Here is a 20,000-nt window from a genome sequence, read left to right as displayed (position 1 = left end):
TGTACTGGGCCGTATGCACTACACTCTGTAGTGCCTTGCGGTCGGAGGCCGAGCAATTGCCATACCAGGCAGTGATGCAACCAGTCAGGATGCTCTCGATATTGCAGCTGTGGAAGCTTTTGAGGATCTGAGGACCCATGCCAAATCTTTAGTTTTCTGAGGGGGAATAGTCTTTGTCGTGCCCTCTTCACGACTGTCTTGGTGTGTTTGGACCATTCTAGTTTGTTGATGTGGACACCAAGGAACTTGAAGCTCTCGACCTGCTCCACTACAGCCCCGTCGATGAGAATGGGAGCGTGCTCGGTCCCCCTTTTCCTGTAGTCCACAATCATCTCCTTAGTCTTGGTTACTTTAAGGGATAGGTTGTTATTCTGGCACCACCCAGCCAGGTCTCTGACCTCCTCCCTATAGGCTGTCTCGTCATTGTCGGTGATCAGGTCTACCACGGTTGTGTCGTCTGCAAACTTAATGATGGTGTTGGAGTCGTGCCTGGCCATGCAGTTGTGGGTGAACAGGGAGTAAAGGAGGGGACTGAGCACACACCCCTGAGGGGCTCCAGTGTTGAGGTTTCAGTGTTGCAGATGTGTTGCTACCTACCCTCACCACCTGGGGGCAGCCCGTGAGGAAGTCCAGGATCCAGTTGCAGAGGGAGGTGTTTAGTTCCAGGATCCTTAGCTTAGTGATGAGCTTTGAGGGTACTACGGTGTTGATCGCTGAGCTGCAGTCAAGGAATAGCATTCTCACGTAGGTGTTCCTTTTGTCCATGTGGGAAAGGGCAGTGTGGAGTGCAATAGAGATTGTGTCATCTGTGGATCTGTTTGGGCGGTATGCAAATTGAAGTGGGTCTAGGGTTTCTGGGATGATGGTGTTGATGTGAGCCATTACCATCCTTTCAAATCACTTCATGGCTACGGACGTGAGTGCTACGTGTCTGTAGTCATTCAGGCAGGTTGCCTTCATATTCTTGGGCACAGGGACAATGGTGGTCTGCTTGAAACATGTTGGTATTACAGACTCAATAAGGGACATGTTGAAAATGTCAGTGAAGACAGCTACCAGTTGGTCAGCACATGCGCGGAGCACACGTCTTGGTAATCCGTCTGGCCTCGCAGCCTTGTGAATGTTGACCTGTTTAAAGGTCTTACTCACGTCGGCTACAGAGAGTGTCATCGCACAGTCGTCCGGAACAGCTGATGCTCTCATGCATGCCTCAGTGTTGCTTGCCTCGAAGCGAGCATAGAAGTGATTCAGCTCGTCTGGTATGCTCGTGTCACTGGGCAGCTCGCGGCTGTGCTTCCCTTTGTAGTCTGTAATAGCTTGCAAGGCCTGCAACATAAGACGAGCGTCGGAGACAGTGTAGTATGATTCAATCTTAGCCCTGTATTGACGCTTTGCCTGTTTGATGGTTCGTTGGAGGGCATAGCAGGATTTCTTATAAGCTTCCGGYTTAGAGTCCCGCACCTTGAAAGCGGCAGCTCTACCCTTTAGCTCAGTGCGAATGTTGCCTGTAATCCATGGCTTCTGGTTGGGGTTTGTACGTACAGTCACTGTGGGGATGACGTCCTCGATGCACTTATTGATAAAGCCAGTGACTGATGTGGTGTACTCCTTAATGTCATCAGAGTAATCCCGGAACATGTTCCAGTCTGTGATAGCAAAACAGTCCTGTAGTTTAGCATCTGCTTCACCTGACCACTTCTTTATAGACCGAGTCACTGGTGCTTCCTGCATAAATTTTTTGCATCTAAGCAGAAATCAGGAGGATAGAATTGTGGTCGGATTTACCAAATGGAGGGCGAATGAGAGCTTTGTACACATCTCTGTGTGTGGAGTACAGGTGATCTAGATTTTTCCCCCAACTGGTTGCACATTTAACATGTTGATAGAAATTAGATAGAACTGATTTAAGTTTCCCTGCATTAAAGTCTCCGGCCACTAGGAGCGCCGCCTCTGGGTGAGTGGCTTCCTGTTTGCTTATTTCCTTATACAGCTGACTGAGTGCGGTCTTAGTGCCAGCATCCGTCTATGGTGGTAAATAAATAGCCACGGAAAGTATCGCTGAAAACTCGAAGCAAATATTGTGGTCTGCATTTTATCACAAGATACTCTACTTCAGGCGAGCAAAATCTAGAGACTTCCTTAGATTTCATGCACCAACCGTTGTTTACAAATATGCACAGACCYCCCCACCCTCGTCTTACCGGAGTGTGCTGTTCTATCTTGCCGGTGCAGCGTACATCCCGCTAGCTGAATATCCATGTCATCATTCAGCCAAGATTCCGTGAAACATAAGATATTACAGTTTTTGATGTCCCATTGGTAGGATATTCGTGATTGTACCTTGTCGAATTTATTGTCCAATGTCTGCACGTTGGCGAGTAATATTGACGGTAACGGCAGCTTTCACACTCGCCTTCTGCGGATCCTTACGAGGCACCCCGCTCTGTGTTTTCTGTACCTGCGTCTCTTCCTCTTGCAAATAACTGGGATGTTGGCCTTGTCGGGTGTTCGGATAATGTCCTGTGCATCCTGCTTATTGAAGAAAAAAATCTTTGTCTAATCCGAGGTGAGTGATCGCTGTCCTTATATCCAGAAGCTTTTTTTCTTTGCTGTAAGATACGGTTCCAAAAACATTATGCACAAAATAAGTTACAAAACCCGAAAAAAAACCATAATAGCACAATTGGTTGGGCGCCCGTAAAACTGCTCCAATTTCTTCCGGCGCCATTTCACCCGATATGGAAGAGAAATACCCTCAAATTAAAGTTGACAGTCTTCATTTTAACATCATAATCATTGCATAATTTCAAATCCAAAGGCTGGTACAACAAACAATGTGTCCTGTCTCAATACTTGTGGAGCTCACTATAGTTAGAGCCCTAAATTCAGCTTGTAAATGACTACAGGGAGAATGGATGAAATGATAGACACAGTTCAACCACAATATACACTATGTGGGGAATTATGGGGGAGTGGTTTTAAACACCACACACACACACTTGCTGAATAACAGAAACCTTTTACTGTCACTGTAGCCAAAAACTATTGTTCCTTTAGATGTAGTCTCGGCAGAGGCCACAGGAGCACTGCTAGGCCTACATGGTAGCTAAAACAACACCTTGTTCCATTTTTAGTAGGCGCTCTTATCCAGAGCAACTTACAGGAGAAATTAGGGTTAAGTGCCTTGCTCAAGGGGACATAGATTTTTCACCTAGTCAGCTTGGGGATTTGAACCAACAACCTTTTGGTTACTGGTACAGCGCTCTTATCCACTAGGCTAAATGCCGCCACACATTTAAAGAGCTACTGAACACGGCGATTGGCACGTATGTTTTTCTGTTGCTCATTAGATTTTTTTTTTCTTCCCAGTCTTGGAGGTGTGTTTTTCCTGACCGATTCAGTTTTTGGTTAATTATGTTTGTCCCCCATGAGACACTGAAGCCTATTTAATCTAAGATAACTCAAGAAATCGGTAATTATTTTTGACGTTTTGGCCGAGGATGTTTTAGTTGCACAATTTTACATCTGAGGCGTTTGGTGCAGTACTTCGCAAGTAAAAAAAAAAGTGCAATGCCTTGTCTTATGTAAAGAGTCGGAACTGCTGTTTACACTCTCACAAGCCACACAAGAGTCGTTAGAAGGTAAGAAGTTATTTTACATAGAATATTATAGGAAACACCAGGACAWAATGTCTATGATACTGTAATAAACTCACATAGTTGCTGTCACAAACTCCAAACTACACAGTTGTCACTGACTAGTTGGATATTCATTTCCCACTGAGCAAACCAAATCAAATGTATTTACAAAGCCCTTTTTTTACATCAGCAAACAATTTCTGTACTTACAGTATTTTCACCCCAAAATGTTATATCAGGTTTTTGCTTGGCGGACCATATTTGTTTATTGACATTTGTCAATAAAACTCATAAAAGCAGCTGTTTATGTCAACGTTTTGTACTTGTAGCCCTGGTTGTGCTGAAAAGAAAATGGTAAAACACTTCAATGTGATGCTAAATATGAGATCAGAGCAAGCAGATGAACGAAAGTAGTGAATTTCAGCTTTTTCACTGTGCAAAGCATGGGACCAATGGAGTTAACAATCCATGGGAGACCTAGGCTATTATGCAATAGTCCTGACAACTCACACCTAGTTTCTCTACACNTGCAATGCCTTGTCTTATGTAAAGAGTCGGAACTGCTGTTTACACTCTCACAAGCCACACAAGAGTCGTTAGAAGGTAAGAAGTTATTTTACATAGAATATTATAGGAAACACCAGGACAAAATGTCTATGATACTGTAATAAACTCACATAGTTGCTGTCACAAACTCCAAACTACACAGTTGTCACTGACTAGTTGGATATTCATTTCCCACTGAGCAAACCAAATCAAATGTATTTACAAAGCCCTTTTTTTACATCAGCAAACAATTTCTGTACTTACAGTATTTTCACCCCAAAATGTTATATCAGGTTTTTGCTTGGCGGACCATATTTGTTTATTGACATTTGTCAATAAAACTCATAAAAGCAGCTGTTTATGTCAACGTTTTGTACTTGTAGCCCTGGTTGTGCTGAAAAGAAAATGGTAAAACACTTCAATGTGATGCTAAATATGAGATCAGAGCAAGCAGATGAACGAAAGTAGTGAATTTCAGCTTTTTCACTGTGCAAAGCATGGGACCAATGGAGTTAACAATCCATGGGAGACCTAGGCTATTATGCAATAGTCCTGACAACTCACACCTAGTTTCTCTACACAGTCGTGTGTGTGTGTGTGTGGTTATTCACTGGGTTAATTATTCTAAGGTGAGGCCTAACTCATACGTGAAGAAGCATTCACATCTAATTCTCACCTTCAGGACATATGCATACACACCCATAGTGATTGAGGATGGATTTCGCCTTTTGAATCACTTTTCACATGTAAAAACAGCCTGAGAGAATTGGGCAATCACATTCCCATGCAATTATGCTCGTTAAAGTCAATCGGATTTGCTCTCCACACTAACAAGTCAAATGTCAATAAACTTGAACAGAGTGAAATGGCAAATTAACATCTAAATTAACAGAAAATAAAATGATTCCCCCACCAATCCTACTTGGATTAGAGAGTACAGAATTCCAGCAACAATTCGTAAAATCTCATCTGTTCCCAACATTCCCTCCTTTCTAGTAATTCTCTCTAGATGCCAGGCAGAACACAGGCTGTAACCAGCCTCAAATTTCCACCTTCACATTTCCTTTTCCAACCAGCAGTTAATACTCCTCATCTGTCCTCATCCGAAGACCAAAGTTTAAGATTTAAAGTTTACTCACCACGTGCACAATAGGTGTAAAACAGTACAGTGAAATTCTTACCTTGAGAGCTCTTTCCCAACAATGCAATTTTAATAATACCATAGATAATATAATTAAAAACATTTAAAAACACAAGAACTACAATGTGAGTTAAAATTACACAAGAATGCGAGAAGATACACGTTAGTGCCAGTACCTTATTCGYTGTGCAGGGGTATTGGAGTGGTTTAGGTGGTTTTACATATAAAGTGACTGGTAGTAGGAGATACTAATAGTGATATATACACTGAACTAAAATATAAACACAAAATGTAAAGTGTTGGCCCCATGTTTCATGAGCTGAAATAAAACATCCCAGAAATGTTCCATATGCACAAAAAGCTTCTCTAAAATTGTGTGCACAGATTTGTTTACATCCCTGTCAGTGAGCATTTCTCCTTTGCCAATATAATCCATCCACCTGACAGTGTGGCATATCAAGAAGATGATTAAACAGCATGATCATTAAACAGGTGTAACTTGTGCTTGTGACAATAAAAGGCCACTCTAAATGTGCAGTTTTGTCACACAACACAATGCCACAAATGTCTCAAGTTTTGAGGGAGATTGCAATTGGCATGCTGACTGCAGGCATGTCCCCCAGAGGATGTTGCCTGAGAATTTAATGTTCATTTCTCTATCATAAGCCATCTCCATGTCATTTTAGAATATTTGGCAGTACGTCCAACCGGCCTCACAACCGCAGACCGGGAGCATGAAAAACAGGCCATGTCTCGGGTGTCTGGAGTCTTTGACAATTTTTCTGGCCTTTCTCAGATACTGCCTGGCATGTTRGTCCTGGATGGCTGGGAGCTCACCCCAAGTGATGTGCTGGGCCGTCCCCACTGCCCGCTGTAGGGCCTTCCAGTTCCGAGCGGTGCAGTTGCCATACCAGAAATTGATACAACCAGTCAGTATGTTCTCAATGGGTCAGCTGTAAAAGTTTCTGAGGATCTGAGGGGCCATGCCAAATCATTTCAGCCTCTTAAGGGAGAAGAGGCGATTCCGTGCCTTCTTCAAGACTGTTCTGGTGTGAAAGGACCATGTTAAGTCATCAGTGATGTGTACACCGAGGAACTTGAAGCTCTTGACCCTCTCCACTGCGGCCCTGTTGATGTGGACGGGGTGTGCACCCCCACTGTTTTCTGTAGTCCACGATCAGCTCCTTGGTCTTGCTGAAGTTGAGGAAGAGGTTGTTGTCCCGGCACCACACTACCAGTTCTCTGACCTCCTCCCTGTAGGCTGTCTCATCGCTGTTGGTGATCAGGCCTACCACTTTCGTGTAGTCAGCAAACTTGATGATGGAGTTGGAGTTGTGTGTGGGGGGCCCCATGTTGAGGGTCAGCATGGCGGAGGTGTTGTCGCCTACTTTATCCACCTGGGGTCGYCCCATCAAGAAGTCCAGGATTCAGTTGCAGAGGGAGGTGTTCAGTCCCAGGGTCCCGAGTTTGGTGATGAGCTTGGAGGGCACTATGGTGTTGAATGRTGAGCTGTAATCGATTAACAGGATTCTCACATAGGTACARAGGGCAGTGTGGAGTGCAATTGAGATTYCATTGTCTGTAGATCTGTTYGGGTGGAATGCAAATTGGAGTTGGTTTAGGGTGTCTGGAAMGATGGAGGTGATGTATGCCATGACTTTCAAATCACTTTAGAGGGTAGTAGTCATTGTGGCAGGTAGCCTTACAGTTCTTGGGAACATGAATGATGGTGGTCAACTTGAGACGTGGGGATTACAGAGAGGTTGAAAATTACGTGAAGATGCCTGCCAGCTGGTCAGTGCATGCTCTGAGAATGCACCATGGAAAACCGTTCATTTCCTCAGCCGTAGCCTCTGTTGGCTGAGATAGCCCTATGTGTGGTAGCCCTATCCTTTAGTTTAGCGTGTACCTCTGTGGACTTTTGATTGGGGAAGCAGCTGTGGGGACAACGTCGGCGATGCATTTCCTGATGAAGCCCAAGYCGGAGGTGGTTAGCTCGTCGATGCTATCGGCAGAGTCCCGAAACATATTCCAGTTAGCGCTAGCAAAACAGTCCTGTAACAGCCTTCAATTCAGAGGACCATTTCTCTATGGAGTGCGTCACGGGTACTTCCTGTTTGTGCATTTGTTAGTACACAGGAAGCGCACCCTTTTGCGTCTGGCAAACCCCTCACCCCTAAGCCGGCATTACAGAAGTTCCAAAGCAATAATCAGTACAAATAGAACCATATTCATAGTTTCATACATACAGTACGGTTATATAGAGCTACCGTACATTTGCAGTGCTATATACAGACTGTTTCTGCTTGTGTATCACTACTGCAGCCAAGTTTATAGTACTGAGTCAGACTCAATACCTTACCTAAGCCATACTATACTCAACAGGACTGAGATTGATCAAGAGTGACTGAGTTTTGGTGTGTGCATCTGTGACAATGTGTGTGTGTGTGTGTGTGTATGTGTCAGTGTGCTTTCGTGACCTACAGTATTCTGTGCTGTGAGAGAGTAAATTGGTAAGTGTATATCTGGTTTCATGCGTGTGTGGTGGCTGAAAATACTGCTCAAACCCACACCACCCGATCTCATCAGTCCTCCTCACACAGTGCTAAAGCGCAGTCGAGCAATCCCAACCACAAACAAAAACGAAATAATAAAAAACTCGCCTCCATTCATTATTGGTACTATCCATGCGAAAATAATAGCCTGTGAGCCATTGGGCATTCCAGAGAGCGAAGGTAACTGGTGCGGATAACGAAAATGCCCTTGGTTTTAGTGGCTGGCATGGACACAGGAAACATGCTAGGCTCCATTACTGAACACTTGTTGATCCAACCCTGGCAGGGTTGAGGAGGAAGGAGAGGCACAAAGTTATGATATCAGCTAGCTACATCAGTGTTTACACTGTGCTAGTCCTGGAGGAGCCCTATATGTGCTGGATTTAATTCCAAACTGTGCAATCTCAGCACATTCTCAAGGGAGACGCCTTCGTCAGAGGGATAGAGCTAAGTGAGCCAGGCAAGTGTGGTGTCACTGTAGGAAAGTTAAGAGTGGGACTGCATATAGTGCTGTATCATCATAATTGGCTGCATTCAACATCTGATTCATGTGCAAAATTAGACTGTATCCATGATCCTATCCATCCATTCTACATCAAGTAGTAATCTCAGAGCAGTTCCACGACTTCCTCTGGCTTTCCACAAGCACAAACAAGCCTCCTCCAGGCCAGGCATAATGTGATCCAGCTAAAAATAAAAACCTGTGTGACTAAATAGCCTGATCATTAATCAAATCTCCCTCCCCCACAGTCAACCACTGGAGGGAGGGATATAGTGACGGAGGGAGGGAGGAAGAGGAAAATGGACTGTGCGGGTTCAACTTTTGCATCGTGTGTTTACCCAACAGAGTCAATGAAATGATAACCGGCGCCAAGTGTGCTAGAGCATGGCAGTGTGAAGCATGACCAAACACAAGGAATGCTCCTTAGTTAACGCCATTTCCCAAAGGGGAGACTTGAAAACATTTACCCTCCACACTACAACCCATCGACCCAGAAAAACTTAATACAGCCTGATTTAATCCCCCAGATCAGACACAAAGAAGGAAGCCAAATTATGTTTGAAGAGCTCTTGAACGTTCCCCATCTCTGAACAGAAGTATTCCTTTGTTGGTAATTTTGTTTGGCCTGATCTAACCTTATGTATTCAGGTTATTAAAGGTATTAAAGACTTGGATGAAAGTTGAGCTATATATTTTTTTTTACAGTACACAAAACAATTGAGTTAAGGTGTCTTAATACAAACGGCTGCTCTCATCAGTGGGTGCATCACCCCCACCCGCTCCGAACTGCCGGCAGGGTGATGCCCCCTGCCCAAAGGGATTTTCCAAGGACGGGAAGAACCAAGCCCCACTGGACACCCGGGCGGGCATGGAAGCAAGCGCACACACAATCATCAGGACCAGCACACATGCCGTCTACAACTTGATTTATTTAGGTTATGTTCTATGGCCTTCAAACTCATCTCTGGACCTCGGAGCCAGTTCCACTGCGTTGTTTCATTGTTCCCCTCTAATCGGGGACTGATTTAAACCAGTAGGCTCCGGACCTCGTAGGGTAAGAGTTGAATACCCCTGTTCTATGGTTTACATGTGTTCTGATAGTGTCCCAGAGACCATCTAGTCCATTGTCATAGTCTTGAAGGCTGCTCGTTCCATAGTCCAAGAAGTCCATTAACCAAGTGTCCATGCTGAAACACTGAGGTTTACACACTTTCCAATTCCTAAGTATTGTCTGTTTGACTGATAGTTGGGCCAGAGTAATGATGCGTAGCGTGGTTCTAGGTTGGATATTACCCTACTCCCTAGTAGGTACACTACAGGAAACAGTGGGATACATACATTCAAGATTTCAGACAACATATCAACTAACTCAGTCCAGAATCTTTTGACAGCTGGACTTTTGCAGAACAGTTGCATTAGTGTACCGACCTCACCACAGCCATCCCAACAAGTCTGAAAGGCTTTGTTTCATGTTTTTCAACTTGTGTGGTGTGATATATGCCCTTCGTAAGATCTTCATTTGATCTACTCTTAATCAAGATGAGAAAATACCGATTAAGCTCTGTGAAATGTCTTAGTCATCATAACATAATCAGATTCCACTAATATGTTTTGATCTGAAGTTGCCTTTCAGTAATTTGGCATTGCCAGACACTCTTGGCAGACTATTGAGGGGTGTGTGTGTGTCCACGGTTACTAACCTGCGTCATCTTGGCCAGGTCCAGGGAGGGCCGTGGTTCCTGAGCATCCTCTGGTCTCCTGCGCTTCATACCGATCTTCTTATCGTTCAGGACGCAGGGATGGGACTTGCTCCGCGACAGCCCCCCAGTCCCCCCTGCTGTCTGCCCAGCACGTCTCCCCAGCTGTGGGTTGCAGTCCGGTGAGCTGGCCCCTTCTCTGTGGTGGTCTGGCAGGCTGATCTGCTCATGGGACAAGGAGAGGGGCCTGAGAGAGTGGTGGTAGGAGGGGGAGGTAGGGGAGGCAGTGAACAGGGGGTGAAGGGGCAGGTGCTGGTTGAAGCAGGGAAGCTCCAGGGTGCCTTCTGTGGGGTTGTTGGAGCGGGATGGCAGGCTGAAACTGGAGCTCCGCTGCATGGCAGGAAAATTAACCCCTGAAAAACTTCCACCACCTCCTATTCCACTTCCTCCAGAGCAGCGCTGCACACTCCCCCCGCTGTGGCACCTCCTCTTCTCCACCGCCGTCCACACTCGCGACCCCTGAGGTCTCCATGACGACCTGCAGCTCCCAAACGCTTCGGAGAAGGACAGTGAGAGTGAGCGGCACTGGCGCTTGCTAGGGGGCGCCGTGGTGGCTGAGGTGGAGGTGGCGAGGGCCAGGGACTGGGTGGCTGCRAGCTTGGCATCGCCCAGGTTGAGGTCTCGAATGAGGCTGGTGATGGCGGTGGCGGTGCCCACCTCACGGCCCCAGACCCGGCTACTCTGCTGACACTCCTCGGGCAGAACATCCCACAGGCTCTCCAGACTGGCGCCGGACTGGCAGGGGGTCCCTGGCTGGATGGCACAGCCTCTGCGCAGGTCTAGCCACCTGTCTGCCTCTGGAACACAAGGACACACAATAAATACATGTTATGTTTTATACTTTATATATCATCTAATTTGACATAATGTAATTTTGAAGTGGGTATATAAATCAGGACATAGATGGGAAGCTTGTATCAGGGGCCTAATTTGAAATCATTACTATCAAAAAAAATCATAATTGTCCTCCTATATTACTTCTCCCCCTCTGGCAACATAAGCTACTATTTGCCATCTCATGGAGTTTTGGAAATCCCACTTTATCTCCTCTACAGAGGCTATGTCAAGATAAAGTGCAGCTTTAAGTGACACAATAAACAACAGGGAAAGCAGGGCTAAGCTTCCAGGGTGAGGTTCAATGTGCAGTGTGCATCTTCTTCACGTATGCGAGTTGGGCTTCACGTTAGGATGATCAACCCAGTAAATAATCGCACGTGCATGCACACGCACACTCAGACAGTAAGCAATAGACAGTAAGCAGTAGCAGCTCTTGGTTAGTAAGACAGTAAAGTGTATCCTGGTGAGTATCGCCACATCTGTAGGAACTCTAGAGAGAGAGATGGGGCACATCACTCAAGGTCTAGATTCTCAGTAAAGGTGGTTTAGGACAGGATAGTAAAAGACAGCTATTGACAGGGGATTGGTTCAACCCAAGCTGCACTTCTTGACAGTACATTATCTGAAACAGAGCTGCTTGCTCTAGATCAGGGGTCGGGAAACTATGGCTCCCGAGCCAGGTGTGGCTCTTTTGATGATTGCATCTGGCTCGCAGGTATTTTAATTAAATGATACTGGCCTACGTTGGCCGTTGCTAGGTAAAACAGGTAAACGCCTCCTTTTGAATCAGTCTGCTCGGTCATTAGCTCAAAGCTAACCCTTCGACGAAGAAGATGGCGAAAAGAAAAAAAGATGACGAGTATCGTACATTTCAGGACGAAWGGACCGAAGAATTCGCCTTTGTGGAGAGAGCAGGTTCTGCGGTGTGTCTAATTTGCAATGACAAAATTACATCGATGAAACGGTCGAATGTAAAGCGGCACTTCGACACGCGCCATGCTACCTTTGCATCAAAATACCCTGCGGGAGACAGCAGAAAGAAAGCGTGCCAAGAGCTACTGAGCAGGGTGCAAGCTAGCCAGCAGCAACTCCGCGTATGGACCCGGCAAGGTGACTATAATTCCGCTAGCTTTGCTGGATCTTTAGCAATAGTGAGGAACGGAAAACCATTCACAGATGGCGAGTATGCTAAAACGTTCATGCTGGATGTAGCCAATGAACTTTTTGATGATCTTCCGAACAAAGACAAGATAATTAAACGGATACAAGACATGCCTCTGTCGGCAAGAACTGTTCATGATCGTACCATCGTGATGGCAAACAAAGTGGAGGAAACGCAAGTGAAGGACATAAATGCAGCGCCGTTCTTTTCCCTGGCTTTGGATGAGTCAACAGACGTGAGCCATTTGTCGCAGTTCAGCGTGATTGCAAGATATGCTGTTGGTGACACACTGCGCGAAGAAAGTCTTGCAGTTCTGCCATTAAAAGGGTCCACAAGAGGTGAGGATTTATTTAAGTCTTTCATGGAGTTTGCTCAAGAAAAAAATCTACCTATGGATAAACTTCTCTCAGTGTGTACTGATGGTGCTCCGTGTATGGTGGGGAATAAAAAAGGATTTGTGGCGCTTCTCCGTGAACATGAAAATAGACCCATCCTAAGTTTCCATTGCATTCTACACCAGGAGGCACTTTGTGCTCAGATGTGTGACAGGCAGTTTGGGGAAGTGATGTCGCTGGTCATTCGTGTGATCAACTTTATTGTTGCTCGAGCCTTAAATGATCGCCAGTTTAAAACACTGCTGGATGAAGTTGGAAATAACTATCCTGGTCTGCTTTTGCACAGCAATGTGCGTTGGTTGTGCGTTGGTTGTCAAGAGGGAAGGTGCTTAGCCGTTTTGCGGCTTGCCTGAAAGAAATAAAATATATTATATGGCTCTCACTGAAATAAATTTCAATTTTTTTTGCTTTCATGGCTCTCTTAGTCAAAAAGGTTCCCGACCCCTGCTCTAGATCAACAGTTGCATTATGGCTGGCAGGGAAATAGTCTGAGCTTATTGGTATTACAAGATTCTACAAGCAACCTGGCAGCCTCTACGAGACATGTAAATGTCAAATGGCAACATACGTCATTAATTACTCACATTTTTTATATAGCACTACAGTTGTCACAGAACGCTTAGTTAACAAAAATTGGCACGAAGAGGCCTAAGGGCAACAGTGGCACGGTGATGTTTGGCCAACAACAGTACCAGTCACATAACAAACACTGAGTTTCAGGTCTATGAACCGGACAATGTTGTGCCACTTGTTTTACTCTTGATGGGGGTTTCTCCAACTGAAAAGTGAAGTGAAGACAAGTTTAGACTGAAGGAGAACTTCCAAAAGTCATCTGACTGGGGAATATGTCTTAGTCCGGGTGGGTGGCTTCCTCCAACAATGACAAAAATGCAGCCTGACTTGATTGGTTTAAATTCAGACAGAACTTGACAAATGAATATGCCAACATTATTCATCACAGGCACAAAGGAAGAATATGACAGTCCAGTGGGCAAAACACCACACTGGTTCTGGCTAACGTAGCCGCTACTGATCTCAAAGCTAGCACAGATCTCTATTGATTCCCAATTGGCAACCAGGGGCTCATCTCTGTCCAAATCCATCCCTTCAAATGCTTCTCTCCATTTTTGCCCTTACTTGGTGGGCGGAAGGCTTTGTTTCAGTCCCAAAGAACAATGGACGGGGGCTACGACATGACCRGACAAGAATGTCAAGAATACAAAATGACAATAGGAGAAAGCATCTAAAAGAAATMACCTCGCCCAGTGAAAAATGTGTTCAGCAAAGGACTGCAATCCCAGCAAAAGCCATTTAATAGCATACAATGTCTTATGTCAGCTGTAACAGATATAGTAGTTGTAGGATATATGCAATGTGTATCCCTTTGGCTTCCCCCCCTCTCCGGTACATGGGACAGATGACGGGGAGAGTCCAAAGGGACTCTTATTTACAGTAGTTTGTCTTTAAACATGAGGGGGGGGGGAGTAAGGAGTGTGATATTCGCTGAGCTAAGGAAGTCATTGACAAAGGCAACACAACACTCAATTACTTTTAAGTCCAATGAGTGCAGTGCACAGCTCTGTGTGAAGGCAAGTGCACACTGGGCATGAGAGGGAGGCGAGAGACAGATGGTAAAAGAGAGAAGTGAGACAGAAAGAGAGTGACAGAAGGGGATCAGCAGAAATAGTTAAAAGGGGAGGGGAGCTTATAACAAGACATAAAGCTGGTGAACAACACAAAGAAAATGAAGATAAAGCCTGATACAAGACGGTAAGAAACGTAATGGTGAGGATAACAGAGCAAAGGCCATAGTCTGAGGGATGGATGCACTCACCCACAGTGCCACAGGAGAAGAGGGTAGTCCCTCTGCTCATGGTGCCGCGCTTACGCTGTTGATGGACAGATGGAGGGAAACAGACAAAGAGGACATGGCTTAGACTAGGCTCATTTATCACACTCTAAACATGTCCGTACATAACTCTCCAAGCATCACACACACAAACACACACACACACACAATCCCTGTTTGTCCTGGAACGTACAGAACAATTCAGAAAGGAGAAGAAAGGGTGGTGCAGTCAAGCTCATAGAGAAATAGGGCAAAGGGACGGAGTCATTAACATTGCTGGGAGACACCTTAGGTTCATCGTCACAACAAAACAGTGTTATGACAGCACAGCTAGACACCTCACAGTACACACTGGGGGCTATAAAGAGGTACAACTACTCAAATGGGCTTAATTTCAGTTGAAGTCTTTTCACCCAAATTGCTTGATTTGAAAATCAGTCCTTTTAAATGTCATCGCCTGCTGAGTAGAATAATATAAATTTCATTCTTAGGGAAGGGGCCAACCTAGAGGCCATATAAATGAATTTAAGACCTTGATGGTGAGCACCCTGCCAAAAACTACAATAGGATGTATTGTAAAGAAGCCAAAAGAGAACCCAAGTCTCATGTTTCCAAGGTCAGTTGAGAGAGAGACGCACCTGTAAGGTACTTGTTACAGTGCTTTAGTTATAGGTCTAGCAGAGTTTTACTCACCAGCAGCAATTCAGTGTCTTTGGACCTTACATCATCGACACCCTTCTTCTTTTCCAGTGTTTTTGAGAAAATGATCACCATGGTACGGCGCAGCTCTGCTCCAGTCCATTCCAGTGCAGGAGAAGGCCGTGGAAAGCCATCTTAGTTGAGGGCGGAGGGGAGACAGTCTTTTGGGCAGGTTGGATGGGCAWATGACCACCTTCCATCGGCAGAGTGTCCTCGGGTGGTAGGGGAGCGTCTCTCACTCTTCAGCCATCCCTGTGCAAAAACAGACAGAAAGAGAGATGTGGTGAGTACACACACATACAGTTGAAGTTGGAAGTTTACATACACCTTAGCCAAATACATTTACATTCACAATTCCTGACATTTAATCGGAAAGAAGAGAATTTTTCCGCACCAAAGTATGTTCATCTCTAGGAGACAGAATTGCGTCTCCTTCCTGAGCGGTATAACGGGCTGTGCTGGTCCTCATGTGATTATACTTCCGTCCTATTGTTTGTAGCAGATGAACGTGGTAAACTCAGGCGTTTGGGAAATTGCTCCAAGGATGAAGCAGACTTGTGCGAGGTCTACAAATTCTTTTACTAGAGAAGATTATGGCATATTTCTTTTTTGATTTTCCCAATGATGTCAAGCAAAAAGCACTAGTTAAGTAGCCTTAGAAATACACCCACAGTACACTTCAAATTGAACTCAAATGATGTCACTTAGCCTATTCAGAAGCTCATAAAGGCCAATGACATAATTTTAAGAATTTTCCAAGGCTGTTTAAGGCACAGTCAAACTTAATGTATGTAAAACTTCTGACACCAGGAAGCCTTGTAGATAGCAGTGAATGAATAAGTGAATAATTGTCTGTAAAAATTGTTGGAAAAAAATTACTTGTGTCATGCACAAAGTCGAGTCCTAACAGAGGTCGACCGATTATGATTTTCAAGCCCAGGATACGATTACTGATTATTGAGAGGACAAAAAAAGCCGATACGCGATTAAATCGGCCGATTTTTATATATATATTGTAATAAGACGATTACAACAATACTGATGAACACTTTATTTTAACTTAATATAGATACATCAATAAATAATTTAGTCCTCAAATAAATAATGAAACATGTTCATTTGGTTTAAATATGCAAAAAAACGAATAGTGTTGGAGAAGAAAGTAAAAAGTGCAATATGTGCCATGTACAGAAAGCTAACGTTTAGTTCCTTGCTCGAACATGAGAAGACATATGAAACTGGTGGTTCCTTTTATACATTGAGTCTTTCACTATTCCATGGAAGAGTTTGAGGTTGTAGTTTTATTATAGGAATTATAGGACTATTTCTCTCTTTAACCATTGTCTTTCATTAACCTTGACTATTGGATGTTCTTATAGGCATTTAGTTTGCAGTGTAACAGTATGCTCATCCCTTTCTCCTCGCTCCTCTCGAACAAGGAAACACAACGACAACAGCCCACCCTCGAAGCAGCGTTACCCATGCAGGCAAGGGGAATAACTACTCCAAGTCTCAGAGCGAGTTGATAGGCTTGAAGCACAGCGAGAGCTTCTGCAAAAAACGCAGGAAACTTAATGAATGCTTACGAGCCTGTGCTTCCTACTACCCCACGCTATAGGACTGCTCTATCAAATCATAGACTTAGTTATAAATAATAAACAAGAAACTACGCGCCTTAGGTCATTAATAGGTCGAATCCGGAAACTATCATCTCGAAAACAAGACGTTTATTCTTTTCAAGTAAATCAGGAAGCGTTACGTATTTTATCTAACGGGTTTGCATTCCATAAGTCTTAAATATTCCTGTTACATTCCCAACCTCAATGTTATGTCATAACTTACGTAAATAGGCGGCCCAAAAACTGTTGCGAATACACTACTCTGCGTGCTACACTGCGATTTTTGCAGGTTTTTCCTACTTACAAGCATGTAGAGGTTCTGTTAATGTATCATGGTCTACTTCAACTGTGAGAGACGGAATCTTAACACAAATATCCAGAAATAAATTGTATGATTTTTTAAGTTAATTAATTTGCATTTTATTGCATGACATTAGTATTTTTGATACATCAGAAATATTTGTTACAGAAACGTTTGTTGCAATTTACAAGAGATCATATGTTTCCTTAGTTCTTGACAGGTCTTGCACACACTGCCAGCATTTGGGATTTGGCCCACTCCTCTCATACGACCTTCTCAGATTCTTCAGGTTTCGGGGCTTGTCGCTGGCAATACGGACTTTCAGCTCCCTTCAAAGATTTCTATTGGGTTCAGGTCTGGAGACTGGCTAGGCCACTCCAGGACTTTGAGCTGCTTTCTTCGGAGCCACTCCTTAGTTTGCCCGGCTGTGTGTTTCGGGTCGTTGTCTGCTGGATAGACCCAGCCACGATCCATCTTCAATGCTCTTACTGAAGGAAGGAGGTTGTGTTGGCCAAGATCCCGGCGATTACTGCCCCATCCATCCTCCCCTCATACGTGCAGTTGTCCTGTCCCTTTGCAGAAAAGCATCCCCAAAGAATGATGTTTCCCCTCATGCTTTCACGGTTGGGATGGGTGTTTCTGTGGGTGTACTCATCCTTCTTTTCCTCCAAACACGGCGAGGAGTTTAGACCAAAAGCTCTATTTTTGATCTCATCAGACACCGATGACCTTCTCCATCCTCCTCTGGATACTCAGATGGTCATTGGCAAACTTCAGACGGGCCTTGGGACATGCCTGGCTTGAGCAGGTGGTACCTTGCGTTGCGCTGCAGGATTTTAATCATGACGGCGTTAGTGTGTTACTAATGGTTTTCTTTGGAGACTGTGGTCCCAGCTCTCTTCAGGTCATTGACGCAGGTCCTGCCGTTGTAGTTTTGGGCTGATCCCTCTACCTTCTCATGATTCGATGATGCCCACGGAGGTGAAGATCTTGCATTGAGCCCAGACCGGGGTGATTGACCGTCATCTTGAACTTCTTCCATTTTCTAATAATTGCGCCAACAGTTGTTGCTTCTCACCAAGCGCTTGCCTATTGGATCCTGTAGCCCCATCCCAGCCTTGTGCAGGTTCTACAATTTTATCCCTGATGTCCTTACAACAACTTCTGGTTCTTGGCCATTGTGGAGAGGTTGGGAGTCTGTTTGATTGAAGTGTGTGGAACAGGTGGTCTTTTTATACAGGTACGAGTTAAAAAGGGTGCAGTTAATAACTAGGTAATGAGTGGAGAACAGGAGGGCTTCTTAAAGAAAAAACTAACAGGTCTGTAGGAACCGGAATTCTTACTGGTTGGTAGGTGATCAATACTTATGTCATGCACTAAATGCAAAATTAATTACTTAAAAATATACAATGTGATTTTCTGGATTTTTGTAGAGTAGTGTTACCTATGATAAAAATTACAGACCTCTAATGCTTTGTAAGTAGGAAACCTGCAAAATCGGCAGTGTTCAAATACTTGTTCTCCCACTGTATATAAAATAGATAATCGTACCTGTCTACGAATGCGTACGCACCTTAGAAGCGAGCCTACCAGACGAGCTAAATGCCATTTATGCTCGCTTCGACGCAAACAACACTGAAGCATGCACAAGACTGTGTGATATCGCTCTCGGTAGCCGATGTGAGCAGACCTTTAAACAGGTCAACATTCAAAAGCGCGGAGCCAGATGGATCACAGGACGTGTACTCAAAGCATGCGCAGACCAACTGGCAAGTGTTTTCACTGACATTTTCAACCTCTCCCTGACCGAGTCTGTAATACCTACATGTTTCAAGCAGACCACCATAGTCCTGTGCCCAAGGAAGGGAAGGTACCTGCCTAAATTATTACGCCCCATAGCACTCACGTCGGTAGCCATGAAGTGCTTTGAAAAGCTGGTCATGGTTCACATAAACAGCATCCTCCCGGACACCCTAGACCCACTCCAATTCGCATACGCCCCAAACAGTTCCACAGTTGACGCAATCTCAATCGCACACCATACTGCCCTTCCACCTGGACAAAAGGAACACCTATGTGAGAATGCTGTTCATTGACTATAGGTCAGCGTTCAACACCATAGTGTCCACGAAGCTCATCACTAAGCTAAGGACCCTGGGACTAAACACCTCTGCACCTGGATCCTGGACTTCTGACGGCCGCCCCCCAGGTGGTAAGGTAGGCAACAACACGTCTGTCACGCTGATCCTGAACATGGGGCCTCTCAGGGGTGTGTACTTGGTCCCTCTGTACTCCCTGTTCACCGACCTGCGTGGCAAACACGACCCAACACCATCATTAAGTTTGCTGGCGACAGTGGTAGGCCTGATCACCAACATGATGAGACAGCCTATAGGGAGGAGGTCAGAGACCTGGCTATGGTGCCAGAACAACAACTCTCCCTCAATGTGAGCAAGACAAAGGAGCTGATCGTGGACTACAGGAGAGGCGGGCAACAGGCCCCCATTAACATCACCGGGGCTGTAGTGGGCGGGTCGAGAGTTTCAAGTTCCTTGTGTCCACATCAGCAAAAACTATCATGGTCAAAACACCAAGACAGTCGTGAAAAGGGCACGACAAACCTTTTCCCCCAGGAGACTGAAAGATTTGGCATGGGTCCCAGATCCTCAAAAGTTATTCGCTGCACCATTGAGAGCATCCTGACGGTTGCATGCATGCTCGCATCTGACATAAGGGCTATAGAGGGTAGTGGGTACGGCCCAGTACATCACTCGGGCCAAGCTTCCTGCTATCTAGGCGGTGTCAGAGGAAAGCCCATAAAATTGCCAAAGATCCAGTCACCCAAGTCATAGACTGTTTTCTTGCTACCGCACGGCAAGCGGTACCGGAGCGCCAAGTCTAGGATCAAAAGACCCCTTAACAGCTTCTACCCCAAGCCATAAGACTGCTGAACAATTAATCAAATGGCCACCGGACTATTACATTGACACCCCCCCCAT

General features: G+C 45.0%; 1 protein-coding gene across 2 annotated transcripts in view; it reads right to left on the bottom strand.

The window, feature by feature from the left end:
* LOC111977702 (protein FAM53B) overlaps window positions 1-20,000 on the bottom strand; it is a 48,314-nt gene that overhangs the window by 7,978 nt on the left and 20,336 nt on the right. For both annotated transcript variants that reach the window (XM_024007253.2, XM_024007252.2), the window contains exons 2-4: window positions 15,076-15,333; window positions 14,368-14,422; window positions 10,083-10,936 (exon numbers count right to left, since the gene is read on the bottom strand). In XM_024007253.2, coding sequence (XP_023863021.1) covers window positions 10,083-10,936; window positions 14,368-14,422; window positions 15,076-15,156 — 990 coding nt within the window. In that variant the 5' untranslated portion in view covers window positions 15,157-15,333. The remainder of the gene's footprint in view (window positions 1-10,082; window positions 10,937-14,367; window positions 14,423-15,075; window positions 15,334-20,000) is intronic.

Source organism: Salvelinus sp. IW2-2015, linkage group LG18 (assembly GCF_002910315.2).
Source record: "Salvelinus sp. IW2-2015 linkage group LG18, ASM291031v2, whole genome shotgun sequence".
Classification (NCBI taxonomy): Eukaryota; Metazoa; Chordata; class Actinopteri; order Salmoniformes; family Salmonidae; genus Salvelinus; species Salvelinus sp. IW2-2015.
The sequence above is the reverse complement of the archived record's forward strand: the minus strand, read 5'-3'. Positions and strand labels throughout refer to the sequence as shown.